General features: G+C 43.2%; 1 protein-coding gene across 7 annotated transcripts in view; it reads left to right on the top strand.

Annotated features, from left to right (window-relative positions):
• SIPA1L1 (signal induced proliferation associated 1 like 1) overlaps positions 1–17,633 on the top strand; it is a 190,357-nt gene that overhangs the window by 111,314 nt on the left and 61,410 nt on the right. For all 7 annotated transcript variants that reach the window (XM_086319958.1, XM_086319964.1, XM_086319960.1 and 4 more), the window contains 3 exons: positions 6,794–7,367; positions 7,984–8,258; positions 16,234–16,503. In XM_086319958.1, coding sequence (XP_086176084.1) covers positions 6,794–7,367; positions 7,984–8,258; positions 16,234–16,503 — 1,119 coding nt within the window. The remainder of the gene's footprint in view (positions 1–6,793; positions 7,368–7,983; positions 8,259–16,233; positions 16,504–17,633) is intronic.

The raw sequence follows: 17,633 nt of genomic DNA, 5'->3' as shown, positions 1-17,633 counted from the left end.
TGTAAGAGATGTAGTTAGAATATTCAAATGCTTTTCCTCATTTAAAGTCCCTTGTTCCCAGCTTTCTCCACTGTGAACGCTCGACGTTTATTTCCTGACATCCACTTGGTACCCAGAGTGTGGACAGTTAGTTCCTCGAAGGAGTGTCTTGCTGTAATTGTTAGAGAATTCTGGGGTCAATACAGGCTAGAGATACAAAGAACGTTTAGCCAGGAAGATAGGATTCAGTGTATGTTGCGTAGCACAGATGGTGGAATTCAGTGGCAAATTAGAAATAATTCTATGAGTCAGGGGTGGATAGCGGTACAGATGGACACATAAACACAGGAAGGACGCTGGCAAGTGCAGTGAGAAGGCTGTGTTGTTGGAGAGATTAGCGGGCTGTAGAGGCCCTTGAAATCCTAGGCCTTCAGACAACGGTATGTAAATAGACTTTTAGGAAAACTTACTCATTGTCAACATGTGAAGTAATTTATATACAAAAACGTAAAATTTAGAGTTTATTGTTACTCATTTATTTTTCACTAGTTCTTTGCAGCCCTAATCAAAATGTGCCTAGGCAGTATTCTAGGCTCTAGGATTTAACAGGGGAGCAGAGAGGGGGGAAAAAGCCCGATAGTGAATATGGAAATGAGACTCTGAAATAATGTGTGCTGTCCCACCCTGGGAACTATGATAGACTGTTCATACAGGAAAAACTCACTAATCCAAGTTAATTCCAAAGTCTAGTTAACCTTGAATAGTAGACATAGCCAAGAACTCAAATTAATCTCTAAGTCTGAGTACTAAAGCTTATCCCTATACCTGATAAGAGAGCCCTCTGGTCTCTATTATTTTACTTGTGTCATTACAAAGAGCTTAATTGTCTGATTTCAGTTGACAGAATAGATTAGAAGCAACAAATCAAAAAGATGAACCATTTAGTGGCAAGGATGTACTGAAAGCATCAATAAGTGATGACTGATAAGGGAGATACAGAAGAATGAGTCATGTTTAATGTGCAGATTTAATAAGCATAGCAATCCAAGGTCATTTGACTTGGGACCAAACAACCAAATGTACGCCATTCACCCCAAGGGCCTCAATTTATGAAAACACAGTGCAGAAATTTTACGACCATTGCTTTAAACAGCTAATGAATGGATGGATCTAGGCATTGATCATCAAAGACTGCAAATATCATACAAAGAGACAAGTGCGCGTCTCATAATGGAAGAAGACAACCCCTCTAGGATCAGCCTTAACGCTCTTTCCAAAATTGAATGTGAGTCTGATCGGACATCTAGAGAAGCCAAGCTGCAAGAAATATAAAAGACCACACAACATGTTTTTATTCAGGAAAATTCAGGCTCTGGACAACTCTGGAACACATAGCCCAGTTTCTTCAACAAGTACATTGCAAGAAGTAAAGGGGAGGTGAAGTGAAAAAAGTAGAGGAGCATTAACAGAATTCAAAATTTTAAGATCAAATTAATTAATTGTAATGTATGAACCTTATTTAGATCCATTTCAGGCAGACTATTTAAAAATTTTAGAACATCTTTAACAGTTGAAAGTTGCTTTTTGATGAAACTAAAGAATTATTGCTAACTTTAAAACTAGTGTTGTAATAAGTAGTTTTAATAAATACTCATCTTCAAAACAGATGTTAAATTGTGGTCAGGAGCTATGTTTAGGAAGTAGATATATATATATTATTCCTCTTAGGAAGATTTCCATATTCAGTGGTTAAGATGTAGTAAATGTTGAAATGAGTTAGTATGATGTAGTGCAGAAAGCACTTTGAACCAGACCAGACCGTTAAACATCTCAGATCTTAAATTTCCCTTTCTGTGCAGTAGAAAACTGCTTGACCCCAACTTAAAAATGCCCTAAGTATCTGATGTAGGCAGGGAAGTGTGGTATATGTACATTAAATGACCATGCCTTTCTTCTTTCCTTCTCTTGAATAAAAATAAACAAATAAGCAAGCTTCAACTGTGTGTCTCATAGTTGGAAAATCAACTGTGTCTCACAGAAGAAAAGTCAAAGTGGGTCACGTGGTGAGATTCTTTCAGAAAGTCTATCCCAGCCATCATTAATCAGCATCCTTCTTGTCCCATGTGGCTGACCTTTCTATGACAAGATTCTGAAAATGTCCCTCTTGGTGCTGAAAACCATTTAGGCAATATTGAGACTCCCCGGCATAGCCGACCACATGGAGTCCTCCAGGTCTGGCCTCTCTTATCCCTCAGCATCCGCTGGCCCCTCTCCCAGTCCTCCCATCCCCACCCCCTCCCCCATCATGGGGCTACTTAATAGCCCTTCCTCTCCGCACATGCCACTCTCTGGGCAAGAGTGCCTCTTCTCACACACACCCTGGCCCACTTTCATCCAGGAATGCCTGCTCTTTTCTCTGGCAGGGCTCCCCTGACCTCCCAGGACTGGGTAAAGTATCTTTCCTGAGTGTTCCAGTAGCATGCCGAACTTTCCCCAGCAGAGCGCTCAGCCCAGCAGAGGTAGCCCCACACCAGGCTTTGAGCTTCTGGAAGACTGAGCCTGTGACATCTCACCCTTGGTCCTGGCATATAGTCAGGTGTTGGTGATTGAAGACTGTTAGCAGTAGAGATCCCACAGGGAGGGGACGGTGGGTACCCATTTGTTCTGCTGCTCATCTTTCCTGGCCTTTGCCAAGGTCTGCTTTCTTGGAAAGCTCCCCAAGCTGGCAGTCTCATCTGAGCTTCTAAACTCGACAGTTTTGATGCTAAGTCCCCTTCCTTTTAAATGTCATTCTTTATTGCTGTTGCCATGGTGCTTCAGAAGTTCAAGAGTCTTACTCTTCTCACTGTTTTTCATTGAGACCTCTGTTTAGATGTCTCTGCAACATTCCCATGTATCAGCTTGCGACTTCATCCAAGGTCTTTGATGCCAGCAAAGGCCCAGGCCCACTGGCAGCAGCCTAATGGTGATCTCTTTGGCTGTGTGACTCTTGTAGACGGTCCCGTTCGCAAGCACCTTAAGAGGTGGAAATTTAAAAACATAGCCCCAGGGAGTAAATGTGGTCTTGTCACACTGCCGGTTATCCAGAAGCTCAGATTCCCATCCTGGCTCACTCTAACAAGCTCTGGGCAAATCGTTGTACTTCTCCGAATCTGTTTCCTGGAGAAGTGAAGAATGTGTACCAGCTGTTCAAACGGAGGTTCAGGGATGTGTCAAACGACAGAGTGAAAGAGAACGCCTTCCTGGTCCCTCAGTGGCTTCAAGATGAGGGGAACAGAACAGATTTTTGTGTTAAAATGAGTATAGATACTCTTCAGTGGAATGCAAAATCAAGATGAATGTTAAGATGAAACTCAAGATTCTGTTGACAAGAGTTTGAGGAACCCTGACTTCTCTTAAGTATCTTCCCCCCACCCACTGCTAACTTTCCATAACCCTTTCAGCCTTTGATCTTCTGTCTGTCATCCAGATAACCCACTTGAGTAGATAACCCTCCTAGTCCTTGACAGTGCTGAGCATGTAAGGCATGGCTATGATTTTAAAGAATGTATTATTTCTCAAGAGATACAGTATTGCATACTAGGCTAAGTATGGCCAAGAAGCTCTTTGGAATGTGCTTTTAAAAATAGCAAAAGCCATTTATAATTAATTCATCTCAAGTATCTATATATAGCACACTGAAATTCTAGAAAGGCTTCTTTTCTTATGAAGGCAAAAAAAAATTCTTTCTACTTAGCTTAAAACAGACCTTATTATCAAGAGTTCAGAATTGGTGGCATCTAAATTAATGAGCTTTTAACCTTGTAGAAAACCTTGAAAGTTAGATTTACCCAACATAAAGCCCTTTGTTGAAAAGAGCATTCTAGGGTATCATCTTCCTCATCTTCTGTAAGGATTCTATTTCTAATGATGCAAAGCTGATTTTAGTGTCTGTATCATTTACCTCCCTACCGTGATGAATCACTGATAATTATATGTTAAGGGTTCAGGTTTTTTCCCTCATAGTTCATTCTTGAGTCTTCTAATTATCGGAGGGTTTTCAATATACGTTTGTCTAACGTTCTGTTAGCTAATAAATAGATCTATTAGACAACCCGTGAATTTAAGGGGCAAGTGGATGCATGGTGCCCATATCAACACTTTCTGCTAAGCATTTTTCTCTCCTTGTTTAAAATAAAATCTCTGCTATTTCTTGAGAAAAAATAATGATATGAAATTAGCAAGAGAAGAAATTGTCCATTTAAAAAGGAAAGATACTAAGTATTTCTGGGTCCTTCTGGGATTCCTCTTAGAAAAGCAAGTGAATCTGGATTTTAGCATCATCTGCTTGACTTGGAAAAAAAAAAAAAGATCAAATTAAAATTATACAGCTGTCAGCATTCAAGCCAGACAGTTCACATTAGACAGGAAAAACTACCTTTCTAATACTGATGTAATTAGCTATCATGCAGATGGAGGTTTCTGTGAATTCTCATTGCCAGTTAGAAAATGGGATGTTGCCTGCCACCTTTCTTTGTCATGAAATGAACTAGGTAGTCTTTTTTTTTTTTTTAATAAATTTGTAAAAAGCCATTTTCAGAAATAGGCCACCTTGTGGCATATTCTGACAAAATATATAATTTGTCTCCTGAGGATGCTGATTTTTCTTTATTCTACTTTCACAAGCAATAATCATTTTTGGAAAAGTGAAGCCAAGTATCTTCAAGCAAACCCTTTAAATAAAGAAGAAATTGTGCAAGTTTAATATGAAAGTTGCATGCTCTTTGATTATGTCCTTTCGATTCTGAGAATTCTAGTGAAACAGATTTTGTATTTTTAGTACAATTGCATAATTGAGTCACTTTTAAATAATTGGATAATTTGAAAAGAGGATGTTTGATCTGTTAGAATCATCATTTCCAGTCCTCTCAAACTTTCCTCAGGTCCTAGAAGGAGATCTTAAAATATGATATAAAACACACAACCGCCCCACTTTCATTTAATTCCTGTTGTTGTTTTAGAAAAAACTTAAGTCCTTTTCCTTTTGAAATTAAAAATAATAGATTAGTGTAGATACTTGTAGATCCTTGTCTTGGACCCAATTTTAGCAATATAGATGCAAAGGAAGTGACTGGAACAGGCTTTCTTAATTCAATCTTGCTTAAAGGAATGAGAAAGGAACATATTTTCCTCACCAATTGTCAGAATCAAATACCAAAAGTAGAGAATTTGGACTAAAGAACAGCTTCATTTAAAAATATGATTTTAAAGCACTGTTGGTTCAGTTCAGTTCAGTCGCTCAGTTGTGTCCGACTCTTCGTGACCCCGTGAATCGCAGCACACCAGGTCTCCCTGTCCATCACCAACTCCCGGAGTTCACCCAGACTCACATCCATGAGTCAGTGATGCCATCCAACCATCTCATCCTCTGTCGTCCCCTTCTCCTCCTGCTCCCAATCCCTCCCAGCATCAAAGTCTTTTCCAATGAGTCAACTCTTCGCATGAGGTGGCCAAAGTACTGAAGTTTCAGCTTTATCATCATTCCTTCCAAAGAAATCCCAGGGCTGATCTCCTTCAGAATGGACTGGTTGGATCTCCTTGCAGTCCAAGGGACTCTCAAGAGTCTTCTCCAACACCGCAGTTCAAAAGCATCAATTCTTTGGCACTCAGCCTTCTTCACGGTCCAACTCTCACATCCATACATGACCACAGGAAAAACCATAGCCTTCACTAGATGAACATTTGTTGGCAAAGTAATGTCTCTGCTTTTGAATATGCTATCTAGGTTGGTCATAACTTTCCTTCCAAGGAGTAAGCATCTGGTATTACCACATAAAAATTATAATCCTTTTCTATTATCCAAATTTCAAGTTTCATTTTAAAATTATCCTTATGGGAGAATTCCCTGGTGGTCCAGTAGTTAGGACTTGGCACTTTCACTGCTGAGGCCCAGGTTCAATCCCTGCTTGGGGAACTAAAATCCAGCAAGGTATTTGGTGCAGCCAAAGCAATTTAATAAGGGAGAGAATTAAAAAAAATAAACTCATGCTTTTTGATCTGGTTGCTTCAGGCCTGACACATAGGAAAAAATAATATGTTTACTTTTCTTTTAATCCATTCCTCTTCTTTATATACATATCTTTGGATATTTGCATTAGAAGATGACTTCTGTGGTCATCCTGTCTAAAATGGGGGCTGCATTTGTGTTCCTACAGAATCTATGTTGTTGTTCAGTCGCTAAGTCATATCTGACTCTTTTGTGACCCCATGGACTGTAGCCCACCAGGCCTCTATGTCCATGGGTTTTCCCAGGCAAGAATACTGGAATGGGTTGCCATCTCCTTCTCCAGGAGATCTTCCCAACCCAGGGATCGAACCTGTGTCTCCTCGTGCATTAGCAGGTGGATTCTTTACCACTGAGCCACCTGGGAAGCCCCTATAAAACCTATACTTGTTCTGAAAGGTGTTTATAGTAACCACCCCTCCCCACCTGGGAATAATCACTAAGTATTTTAAATGTTTCTTGTAAAGAATATTACAGTTAAATCGTTTTTTCATAGAGTTATGGTTGATTTACTACCTGCTAATGAAAGTTTTTACCTTAAGTTTTTGGGTATTTTGACCTAGAAAAAATGTTGTTTCGTAAGTCCTAAATACAATTGAATGGAAACTTATGCTCATGTTAAGCAGAAGTGTGTGTTGTTTCTTGTGGGAATATGACAGTTATTTTCCTTTTGAAAGATATCTTTGTCATTGAGAAAGTGTATTTTATTCTCCTGCTGTGAGTCTGAGAAATATTGACCAGCCTCTTTCTCACTGCTCTTTGTCTCTTTAGTGTGGCTGTCACCAGGTCCAGAGATGTGCCTTCTTTTGGACCTCCCATCCCGAAAGGGGTCACCTTCCCTAAGTCAAATGTGTTCAGGGACTTCCTTTTGGCCAAAGTGATTAATGCAGAAAATGCTGCTCATAAGTCGGAAAAGTTCAGGGCCATGGCAACGCGGACCCGCCAGGAATACCTGAAAGACCTGGCAGAAAAGAACGTCACCAACACCCCTATTGACCCATCCGGCAAGTTCCCGTTCATTTCTCTGGCCTCCAAAAAGAAGGAAAAGTCTAAGCCATACCCAGGAGCTGAGCTCAGTAGCATGGGAGCCATTGTGTGGGCCGTCCGGGCCAAGGATTACAACAAGGCGATGGAGATAGACTGCCTCCTCGGGGTCTCCAGTGAGTTCATTGTACTCATTGAACAGGAAACAAAGAGTGTGGTTTTCAACTGTTCCTGCAGAGATGTGATAGGGTGGACTTCAACCGACGCCAGCCTCAAAATCTTCTACGAGCGAGGCGAATGTGTATCCGTGGAGAGTTTTGTTAACAATGATGACATCAAAGAGATTGTCAAAAGGCTTCAGGTCAGTGTTTTTCTTCCAGTTCCCTTTCCTCAAGCTTTCCATGCAGGCGAGAGCCAAGTTACAGAACCCCATCCTATTTTATTAGGTCCTCTGAAAACTCCCTTCATGGTGGGAAGGAATCCAGAGTTTATGTCACGCTCGCTTCCCATCATTTTTTTCAGCAGGACAAGTAGCAGAACAAGTGGGGGAAGACACACTCACTGTGCATCTTTGTTGGAAACTCATTTGCATGTGACCTGATCCCATTGCCGTGGTGACTGATGATGTAGCCCAGCCAGTCTGCTTCAGCTGGTGAAAACAGTTGTTGGATTGAGTATCTGCTGCTTTGAATGTCTTAAGGGCAAAATGAATAGCAGAACACCCATTTTTCTTCACTGCCAGCTCCCTGTAGGTCTCTGTTAGAGGTTTCCTTGTAACTTCAGAGAAGCCATTGAGTTCTTTGGACACAACAAGTGTGTTCCTTTGGGCCTAATGAATGGAGATTAGTGAAGGCAAAATAACCAGCCTGCTCTTCAGCTGGCATTAGGGTATTCAAAAATAACCCTGCTGGCCACGCATACCACTTAAGACCTTAGTGGGTTCATCAGACTGTGATGTCTTTTGTGTCTTTGTCTAGTTCGTGTCAAAAGGCTGTGAATCGGTGGAGATGACTCTGCGAAGGAATGGGCTGGGACAGCTCGGCTTCCACGTCAACTACGAGGGCATTGTGGCAGATGTGGAGCCCTACGGCTATGCCTGGCAGGCAGGGCTGAGGCAGGGCAGCCGGCTGGTGGAGATCTGCAAGGTGGCCGTGGCCACTCTGAGCCACGAGCAGATGATCGACCTCCTGAGAACATCGGTCACAGTGAAGGTCGTCATCATCCCCCCACATGACGACTGCACCCCGCGGAGGTAGGTCTGAGAGTCCAGGGCCATTGATGTACCATGGAGAACATTCCCCAACTAGGTGGGAGTGTAAGGGGGCGTGTGAAGAGCGCTCGGTTACAGGCGATGCTGAAAGTTGCCTCCACAGAAGGTCTGACTCAGGATACAGCTCCCTTTCAGCATGTGGCAACAGCAGCTGGAAAGAATCACCAGCTTGGACCACTCCCAGGATTTACGTCTCTGGGTATATAAAGTCACCATCATAGACAGAGAAGTCTGGTAAATATCCCCTTTAAACATCTTGCACCAGTAGCTGAGAAACATGGAATATTTGATGTTAAGAGACACTCATGATGACAAAGTGTCAGACGCTTTTCTTTTGTGTTCCGTGACCCTGATTCTCCTGCATCTCCCATTTGTAGCCAGTTGCTGTCCAGAACTCTTGAAGTACTGCTTTTGACCCCTGCTGTCTCAGCCTGGAGAGCTGAATGTGACTTCCCAAGCTTTTTGTTAAGTGCGTCTGCATGTGTCAGAAATCGACTTCAGACAAGCTAGTCCTGCTCGTAATGCCAGGGCAGTGTAGTTCCCCGACTTTACAGAGGGGAGCCCAGGAGCTCCCCGCCCCTCCCAGCTTCTGCCAAGCCTGCAGCACTGTTGAAAATTTAATTTCTCTGTCTCTGGGGAGATTTCCTGATGGAACAGATTTAATCAACTGTTTCTTTTCTCCTTTGAGCATGCACATGCTATTTTTGCTAGTGGTTTTTTTTTCCCCCCCCCCCAATCCGTTAATTTGGTTTAAACCCGCTATTTTCTAAGAGTTTGTCTTAAGCTTTGGCAATTAATGCTTAGGCTTCCTAAGGCCAAGACAATATTCTTATGTTATTTTCCCCAAAAAAACATGACCAGTCCTGCACCTGAGCTTTTATAGATTAGTGAATGTCAGATGGTAGAATGTGTAAACAGTTAGGATGGGTTACTTGTGCCCTTTGAAAAGGAAGCAGCAATGGCAGTATCTGCGGACTTGAGTTCTTCAGACCAAGTGTTACAGACCAGACTGTGCTCAGGATAGTGTTTAGCTCAGACCAAGTGTTACAGACCAGACTGTGCTCAGGATAGTGTTTAGCACTGCGTATCTCCTAGGTGGATGTGCCGATGTCAGAGTGTGGTGAAAATCCCCTTCTCTCATAGTTTTAAGAACTGCTCCCTTTCTGATGACTGGATTTCCCTGGAAACCAAAATTTTATCCCGAACGTTTTGTTTTAGCTATTTCGAGGGCAGGGAGGGTTTATTCTGAAACTACCTTCATTTCCTTAAGCACATAGTATTAATGTTAAGTATTTTGCTTAACTGTAATTCAAGAATGACTCTTGAGTGCTATTGGAAAGGCAGCCAGGTCCTTGGAGCTCTCTCCAAGTGCTCTGTGATCCTCTTTCTCTTTCTTTGGACTGTTTTCCATCCCATAGTCTCTCCTGTGAATTGTCTATGTAATAGTCTATACATCTAAACAGGCACTTACAAACTGGAGAAAATAACCAAGCTATGTAACTTGCCTGAGCTTCCCTGGTAGCTCAGCCGGTAAAGAATCCACCTACAACGCAGGAGACCCCAGTTCGATTCCTGGGTCGGGAAGATCCGCTGGAGACATGATAGGCTACCTACTCCAATATTCTTGGGCTTCCCTGGTGGTTCCGTTGGTAAAGAATCCATCTGCAATGCGGGAGACCTGGGTTGGGAAGATCCCCTGGAGAAAGGAACAGCTACCCACTCTAGTATTCTGGCCTGGAGAATACCTAGGACTATATAGTTCATGGGGTCGCAAAGAGTCAGACACGACTGAGTGCCTTTCACTTTTCATGTAACTTGACAGCCTTCCGTACACACAGTACGGAGTTACAGAGGCTGGTCTAAGGACTGACCTCCTCAAAAGGAAGCCTGGTGATCGTCAGGCGCCATCTGTCTGCTCAGGGGTCTTTCCCCGTGTTTCTAGGCTCTTCAATTCATGGGGAGGGGGAAATACATGTGTATGTGAGAGGAAATGGGATGGAATGGGCAACATTACTGACATTGAACTGTGAATAGTAGTTACTAGAAAAATGGATCCATGACAGGAGGTGGTTTGTCTACAGCAAAATACTAGACTAGATATATTTGCTGTGGTGTATTGGTAAAAACAAGTAATATTTGCTGAGTTATTACCTTAATATTGCCAGGCCCTAGAAAAAAGCACTTTTATACTTCACAACCCTGTGAAGTAATAGTATTAATATTACTCGTAGTTAAAGGAAACCCACAGTCAGAAAGGTTAGTAACTCCCCAGCCTCATCTGGCAAATCCAGGTCTAACTTGAGAATCCAGACTCTTAGCTTTGTATGCTTGGGACAGAAATCCTTTCCCTGTGTATCAGTGGAACCTTGGTTTGTAGTATTTGCTGATTCCCATGGTGCAGATATTCCCACTGTGGCTGATTTCAAGCGACCAATATGTCACCCCTGAATGCACACCCAGGATAGATGCTCAAGAGTCTGATCCTGCAAACCAAGGCTGACCAGCTCCAGCACAGCCTTTGTGGATGAGCTGTATTTTCCTTCATCTCCCCTTAACGGCTTCTGGAGCATCACTGTCATCCTCTAGTAGCCATGGAGCCGGCAGTGATGGGACAGAAGAGTGTTAGGAACCTGCCCCCATGAAGGCGTGGGACGGGGGGCTGGTTAGCGCACTGCACAGCCCCGTGGGCCTCAGAGATGCACTCTGGCCCTTTCACTAGGGTTCCCACGTGAGACGCCACGACTGCCCTAGGTGGGTCTGAAATGATGCCCTGTATGCCTCCGGAGGACCAGACGCCCGCTCTCCCCTTCCCTCCCTTAGAGACAACTTCTAAGGAACAGCTGAAGCATTAACACCTTGCTACAGTTTTCAGCAAAATAAGATAATGCTCTTGTCACTTTTTTTCCTTCTCCTCCGCACTTCACACTCCCACGACTGTTTTGCTCGCAGCTAATTACTCTGCTCTTTGACTAGTCACTCTCCCCTCTGTCAGCTTGTGCTGCCGCTCCAAGGCCAGAAAGAGCAGGCCTCCTGAAAACACACTGCCCTCCCTTCCCAGCTGCATGTTTCTCAGGGTCCCCTGGACCCGAGGGTCACAGGGCCCAGCTCCAGCGTGGGGATTGTATGTAATCACCAACATCCATGTATGCTCATTTGGAGGCATCACTAGTTTTAGAAAGGCAACGTTTTTTTGTTTTTTAATGAAAAGGCCAGTTTAATGACAATAAAATGGGGCTTCAGCAACGCCTATAAAGTCCAACTCTTCTTCCTGTCCTCAGGAAATAAGCAGACCCTCCATGATTTCTCCCATAGGAAAGTGTATTAAAGAGCAGATGGGACAGGGGAAGTAAAGCAAAGTTCCTGAGGCCCTACTATGTACGGGATTTTTTTTTTTTAAAGTCGTCATGGCAGCCTCATTTCCTTTGAAACCGTGAGCAGAATGAGGGTTGCAGAGGTTTAGTAACTGCAGAGTGAGCGTGGGCAACTAGGGTGAGGGCATGATGGAAGCAGTCCTGGCAGAAACAGGTTTGGGATTTAGCTGGGACTTCACCGGAAGGCTCCCCCCAGCGGGTGAGATGTCGCACTGCTGGAGCGGCCCCCACCCTGTCCATCACCAGTGGGAGTGTATAACCAGCTGTATGTCTTGGTGTCCGTGACCACTGACTTGAGCAGTCATTCTTGTGGCAAGATGAGAAATACCTAGATAGGGGATTCAGTTGTGATGCTTTGAATGGTATTGCATGGGAGTGGTGGGCCTTCATTCTGCTGAGGGCCACCAGCCTTTGGATTTATTTTCTTAATTGAAATATAGTACTCTTGCCTGGAAAATCCCATGGACAGAGGAGCCTGGTAGGCTGCAGTCCATGGGGTCGCACAGAGTTGGACATGACTGAGCGACTTCCCTTTCACTTTTCACTTTCATGCATTGGAGAAGGAAATGGCAACCCACTCCAGTGTTCTTGCCTGGAGAATCCCAGGGATGGGGGAGCCTGGTGGGCTGCCGTCTATGGGGTCGCACAGAGTCGGACACGACTGAAGCGACTTAGCAGCAGCAGCAGCATGGTTGATTTACATTGAGTGTTATTTTCAGATGTACAGCACCATGATTCATATTCTTTTTCAGATTTTTTTCCCTTATAGGTTACTACAAAATAATTGAGTATATAGTTCCCTGAGGAAAGCAATCAAGGGCCATTCAAGTGGAAAAGCTAAAATCAAGTTACCTAAAGGGACCAAATTATTTTTTAAGTAAGAATCGATTGCAAAGGTTTTTTCCTCCTTTTAAAAAACAAGTATTGCAAAGTGCAGCAGCATCCTGCTTTAGAGTGAGAAGGGCTGTTAGAAACCATCTGGTTCAAGTCTCTAGTTTTTTTAGATGAGGAACTTTGGTTCAAAGAAATTGTTTTTTTTCCCCCAAGCCAAAATCACATGGTTTATTAGAGACATAGCTGTCCCCAAGCACCAAACTTTTCTGATTCAAGAGTCCAGTATTGTGATGTTCTGTTCAGTTATTATAGCGGAGCCAGATTAGTTCTAGCCAGTCATGAGCTGTAAGCATCAAGAGTTTTTGTTGTTCAACGCCAGATTTTACTTGGAGTAATATAACACAAATCCCTTTGTGAATTTTCATACATGTCATGAAAAGCCAGCTTTTTATCTTTGTCCTTCAGTGTACTGCCCACTTCTGGATTCCATATATCATTCTTATATCTTACAGAGATGAGTAAGGGAGCAGAAGCTAGTGGTGGCCTGCCGCCATGGAGGTCAGTCAGAAGTGGCAGGATGGCAAGGGTTTAGCACTGTGTAGTCTGTGCTTTTCAGTCTCTGTAAATGCATCTTCTCTCCCTGCTTTGGCCTTATCATACTTAATTCTATAATTATGGAATATGCAGAAGGTTTCTAGTAATATGCTAAGAGTGGTGGGGATGAAATACAGACTATAGAGAAGACAAAATCTCCGGCTTAATGGGATCTTTTGACCAGTTTTAGTTTTAAATGTGATGCAGCTTAAAGAGTACTTGAACTAGAAGAAAATAGAGTAATTATGAATTGCAAGTCTTTCATTTTACAAAGAAACTACGGCCCCAAAGCTGATATTGTCTATTTGGTATTATGTTGTTATTGTTTCTATTTTATTTATTTACTTACTCTTCTATCCTGATGCAGTATGGGCTGCAATCAGCCTATGAAGCTATAGAATTAAAATTCAGTGAGGGGATCTCTGTGTATGTGTGGAAGGGGGGTAGGGAAACGGGGAAGGTAAATTGAAAACATGGCCTAGGGGAAAATTTTTGAAAAGTTAATACCCCAGGATACATGGTAAAGTTCAGTACATATTCTGTACTTGTGTTGGTTCCTAGCAGCCAACAGAAAGGGGCGTAGATGGTATGGTCCATTGAGTTTATAAGTTAAATAGACCGTCGCACAGAAGAAGCAAAGCTCACCATGACTTTGAGGTGGAGAGAAACTTTTCCATGTATTATCATAAATTTGTGTTAATATTTTTTTGGCAAGCTGCAACATTCTTGCATTATATTTCCTGATCCAGAACCCTAAATAATGTATGATCAAAAATGAAAGATGCATATATACTACAGTAGCACCTGTGTTAACAGCCAACCACATGGCGATGGCATATTTTTGTCAGAAATATTGAATCAAAGCTGGATACTATATCAGAGCCTAAGGTGATAATCTCTCATTTCAGAGAAAAGGGTTCATTATGTAAGAAGTCAGTAACTTCTGAAAGTAATGTCAAGTGGCCATGCAGTGTTCTGCAAACTGCAGGGCGTAGCTTTAAATAGATCATGAAATCCGTTTAGGAGGTTGTACCCAGTGTATTTTTTTCTTTAATGAAACGGATTAACACGGAATATAGCAGAATGGAAGCTATCAGAGGAGGGTTGTGTGTATTTATGGTTGTGCTGTATCACGGTGTAAAATGTACTTTTCACCCAGATTGTGGTCCAAAAAGTTCAAAAGCCATTGTCATCCAAGCATAAAAGGGGCACAGCAGAGTCTTGGGCATAGGGTCGGATTAGGGTTGACCTAGGCTTTGGCGGGAGTTGGAGGGAGTGGCAAAGAAGCTCTAAGCAGAGATGCCCGTTGGAGGCTTGGGCTGAGGCTGAAGAGGGCAAAGTGACGTCACTCAGTCGTGTCCGATTCTCTGCGACCCCGTGGGCCGTAGCCCACCAGGCTTCTCCATCCATGGGATTTTCCAGGCAAGAGTACTGGAGTGGGTTGCCATTTCCTTCTCCAGGAGATCTTCCCGACCCAGGGATTGAACCTGGGTGTCCTGCATTGCAGGCAGACGCTTTACCCTCTGAGCCACCAGGGAAGCTGGTGGACCCAAGGACCCCAGCAAATCCATGTGCTCCAGAAGCAGTGCTTTTCAAAACCTGCGGCTGTCCTGGGGATGAGGGAGAATGCATTTGTGGTTGTTGGGAGTCTTACCCTGAAATACACAGGCAAGGTCATGAGAAGAGGGGACCGTTCCATCAAGCTCATTTTCCCACCAACAAGAGCCCCTTCCCCAGATCAAAACCAGGCCTTCAGCTGGAGGCTCTTTGGACATGCATGTCCAGTACAAGAGCCGTGAGTCACCTGTGGCTACAGAGCCATTGTAATGTGGCTGGTCCCAAAGGAGCTGTGCTCTTAAGTGTAAAATACACTCCAAATTTACAAGGATGTAAAATGTCTCATTAATTTTCTAAATACTGATTTATTGATCGCTTGTTGAAATGATAGCATTTTGGATATATTGAGTTAAATAAAATGTATTCTTGAATTGACTTTACCTGTTTCATTTTGCTTTTGTAATGTGTCTGCTGAACATTTAAAAATTACATACATGGCTTCTGTCGGTGGCTCATATTGTATTTCTGTTGGGCAGTGCTGGTCTGGACTTTGCTTATGCTGCCTCTAAATTTCCTCTTAAAGGACTGTTTTGCTATTACTCTTAACCTTTCCTTTCAAGAATTTTCCACATGCTTCTCAATCTTCAAAATGTCTTTAAGAAAAAGTCTTTTTTTTTTTTTTTCCACTTAGTGATGAAATTCAAATGCACAGTTTGAGTTAATGCTTTGGTGAGAATAGATTTTTTTCCCCAGTAATTTGCCTATCAGTCAAGTCAGTGATGGATTGAACCTTCCTTGGTTGTTTGGGGAAAGAAGATGGGTTCTTCCTTTCTTAAGGTTTGGGGGTTGGGGTGATGGCACAAAAAGAGGGTAAATGATGGGAAACAGTTGTGTGCCTGCCATTCATTTCACTTAGTCTGCTGCCTGGGGACGGCCCTGCTATGAGAGATTTTTGGCTTTCAGGGGGGTGGGAGGAAGGCCTGATTTTAGAGTATGCTTTGTTCCCCAGCAATTTGATAATTTTTGATTTGATAATTGCTAATTTCAATAACTTGCACTTTTTTTTTTCTCCTCCTGAGCTAAATTTGGCTCTCAATTTGGATTTCAAGATTTCTCCCTACTTATTTTTGACTGTCGGGATTCCAAGAAATTCGAAACCCTTTTCGATCCTTAATCATAAGGGAAGGATCTAAAGCTTCCTTGTGATTAAGGATGGAAAGCCACCTGTTTCCTGCGAGGCCCCATCTTAGAGGTCTGCTCCCCCCAGATACTGTCCCGGCACCGTCCCTCCCCACGTCTCAGTGCTGACTCTAGCCCTGCTCCACCCGCACCCCCACCCCTACCAGGGTGACCATAGGTCTGTCCAAGATTCCATACCTCAGGTCCAGTATTTGGAACTGAGCAAAGGAAAATACGGGTATAATGCTTCCGAGGATTCTGGTTTTTGAAAGGAAAATGATTGTAGGGCCTCATGGTTGAAAGATGGTTTGAAACCGGAAATGAGGCGTTTGCCACTTTTTAACTGTTCGTGAGAATCCGTGTGGTTCTGCCAACAAGCAGAAGCGATATTGATGTTTCTTCTGTCTGTGCCCTCGCCCTAGGAGTTGCTCTGAGACCTACCGCATGCCAGTGATGGAGTACAAAATGAACGAAGGGGTTTCCTACGAATTCAAGTTTCCCTTTCGAAATAACAACAAGTGGCAGAGGAATGCCAACAAGGGGCCTCATTCGCCTCAAGTCCCGTCCCAGGTGCAGAGTCCCATGACCTCGAGGCTGAACGCCGGGAAGGCAGACGGGAAGATGCCTCCTCCGGAAAGAGCCGCCAACATCCCCCGCAGCATCTCTAGCGATGGGCGCCCGCTGGAGAGGCGGTGAGTGTGTCTTCCTAGGTGTGCCCTGAATCTCTGCCCCAGATTTAAATATCTCCAGGCCGAGAAGTACCAGTGTTTGAGCTACCCGTATTTTACGAGAAATCAAAAATTAAAACTGAGATGCGTGCACTAGTGGTCTTCAAAGCATGGTAGCGTTCCGAAGCCAGCAGGATAAATGAAGATGTGTTCCAGCAAAGCATTCGGCCCTGTGTAATGGCATCTAGGCTTTGCTCTTTCATTTTGCTGTGGTTCCAACGGAAATCATCATTGCACACTTATGAACTAGAACTTGGCAGTCTCTTTGAGGTGACATTGACCATATCATCATCTTTGACAGTCTTTGACTTGTAGGGGATTAGTGATATGATTGTAGCAACAGTGAAGGTTTTTGGTTGAGTGTCTGTGTTTGTGTTACTTTGTTATAAAGAATTGTGAGAAGGGAAAGCCTCTAGTATAGTACAAACATACTTTCCACTGTTCTGAATGCAGAAGAAAATAGTGGATGTCAGAACACTCAGCCCTGAGTAAAGTAATTAACAGGAGCTGGGGATTGAGGTATCCTAGAAAGTAACAGACCAAGGTTGCTTGTTAAATGGAAAGTCACAGTGGATTCCCTCACAAATCATAACTGGTTAATTCTTTCTTAACCAGGACGCCCTAGCATTTTTGTCTCAAATTCCCTATAAAATGCAGCACCGTGAACTAAAAACCTAGGGCAAACATTAAAATAGAATAGGTACTCTTAAAATGTAAATACATATGGACTGTATAATTTTAAGTCATTGTACTATAAATTCAGATACTCCAGATTGCCTTGACTGCAGTTTAGCTCAGTGACCTTTTAGTCCTCTGCTAGAAGAAGCTGGCTTCTGTCTGTGCACGCACTGCCATTTCCCCATCATTGGAAACCTGCTTGACTGGATCACATCTCTGCATGTTTTTGTGGTCCCCACACTACAGAGGGGATCAGGAGCCCTCAGAGCTGGCAGGGAGAAGTCTCTGTTCCAGAAGCTGCTGTGGGAAGAAGAAAGGTCCCTATGGAGCCAAAATGTGAGCCTGACTCCAGCCAGAACAGGGCGCCAAGGAAAACGTCCCAGCGATGCTTCAGAAGTCATTGGTTCAGACTGAGA

This window comes from Bos grunniens, chromosome 10 (genome assembly GCF_055505025.1).
Source record: "Bos grunniens cultivar Pamir isolate PY7600 chromosome 10, Bosgru_T2T1.0, whole genome shotgun sequence".
Taxonomy (NCBI): domain Eukaryota; kingdom Metazoa; phylum Chordata; class Mammalia; order Artiodactyla; family Bovidae; genus Bos; species Bos grunniens.
The sequence above is the reverse complement of the archived record's forward strand: the minus strand, read 5'-3'. Positions and strand labels throughout refer to the sequence as shown.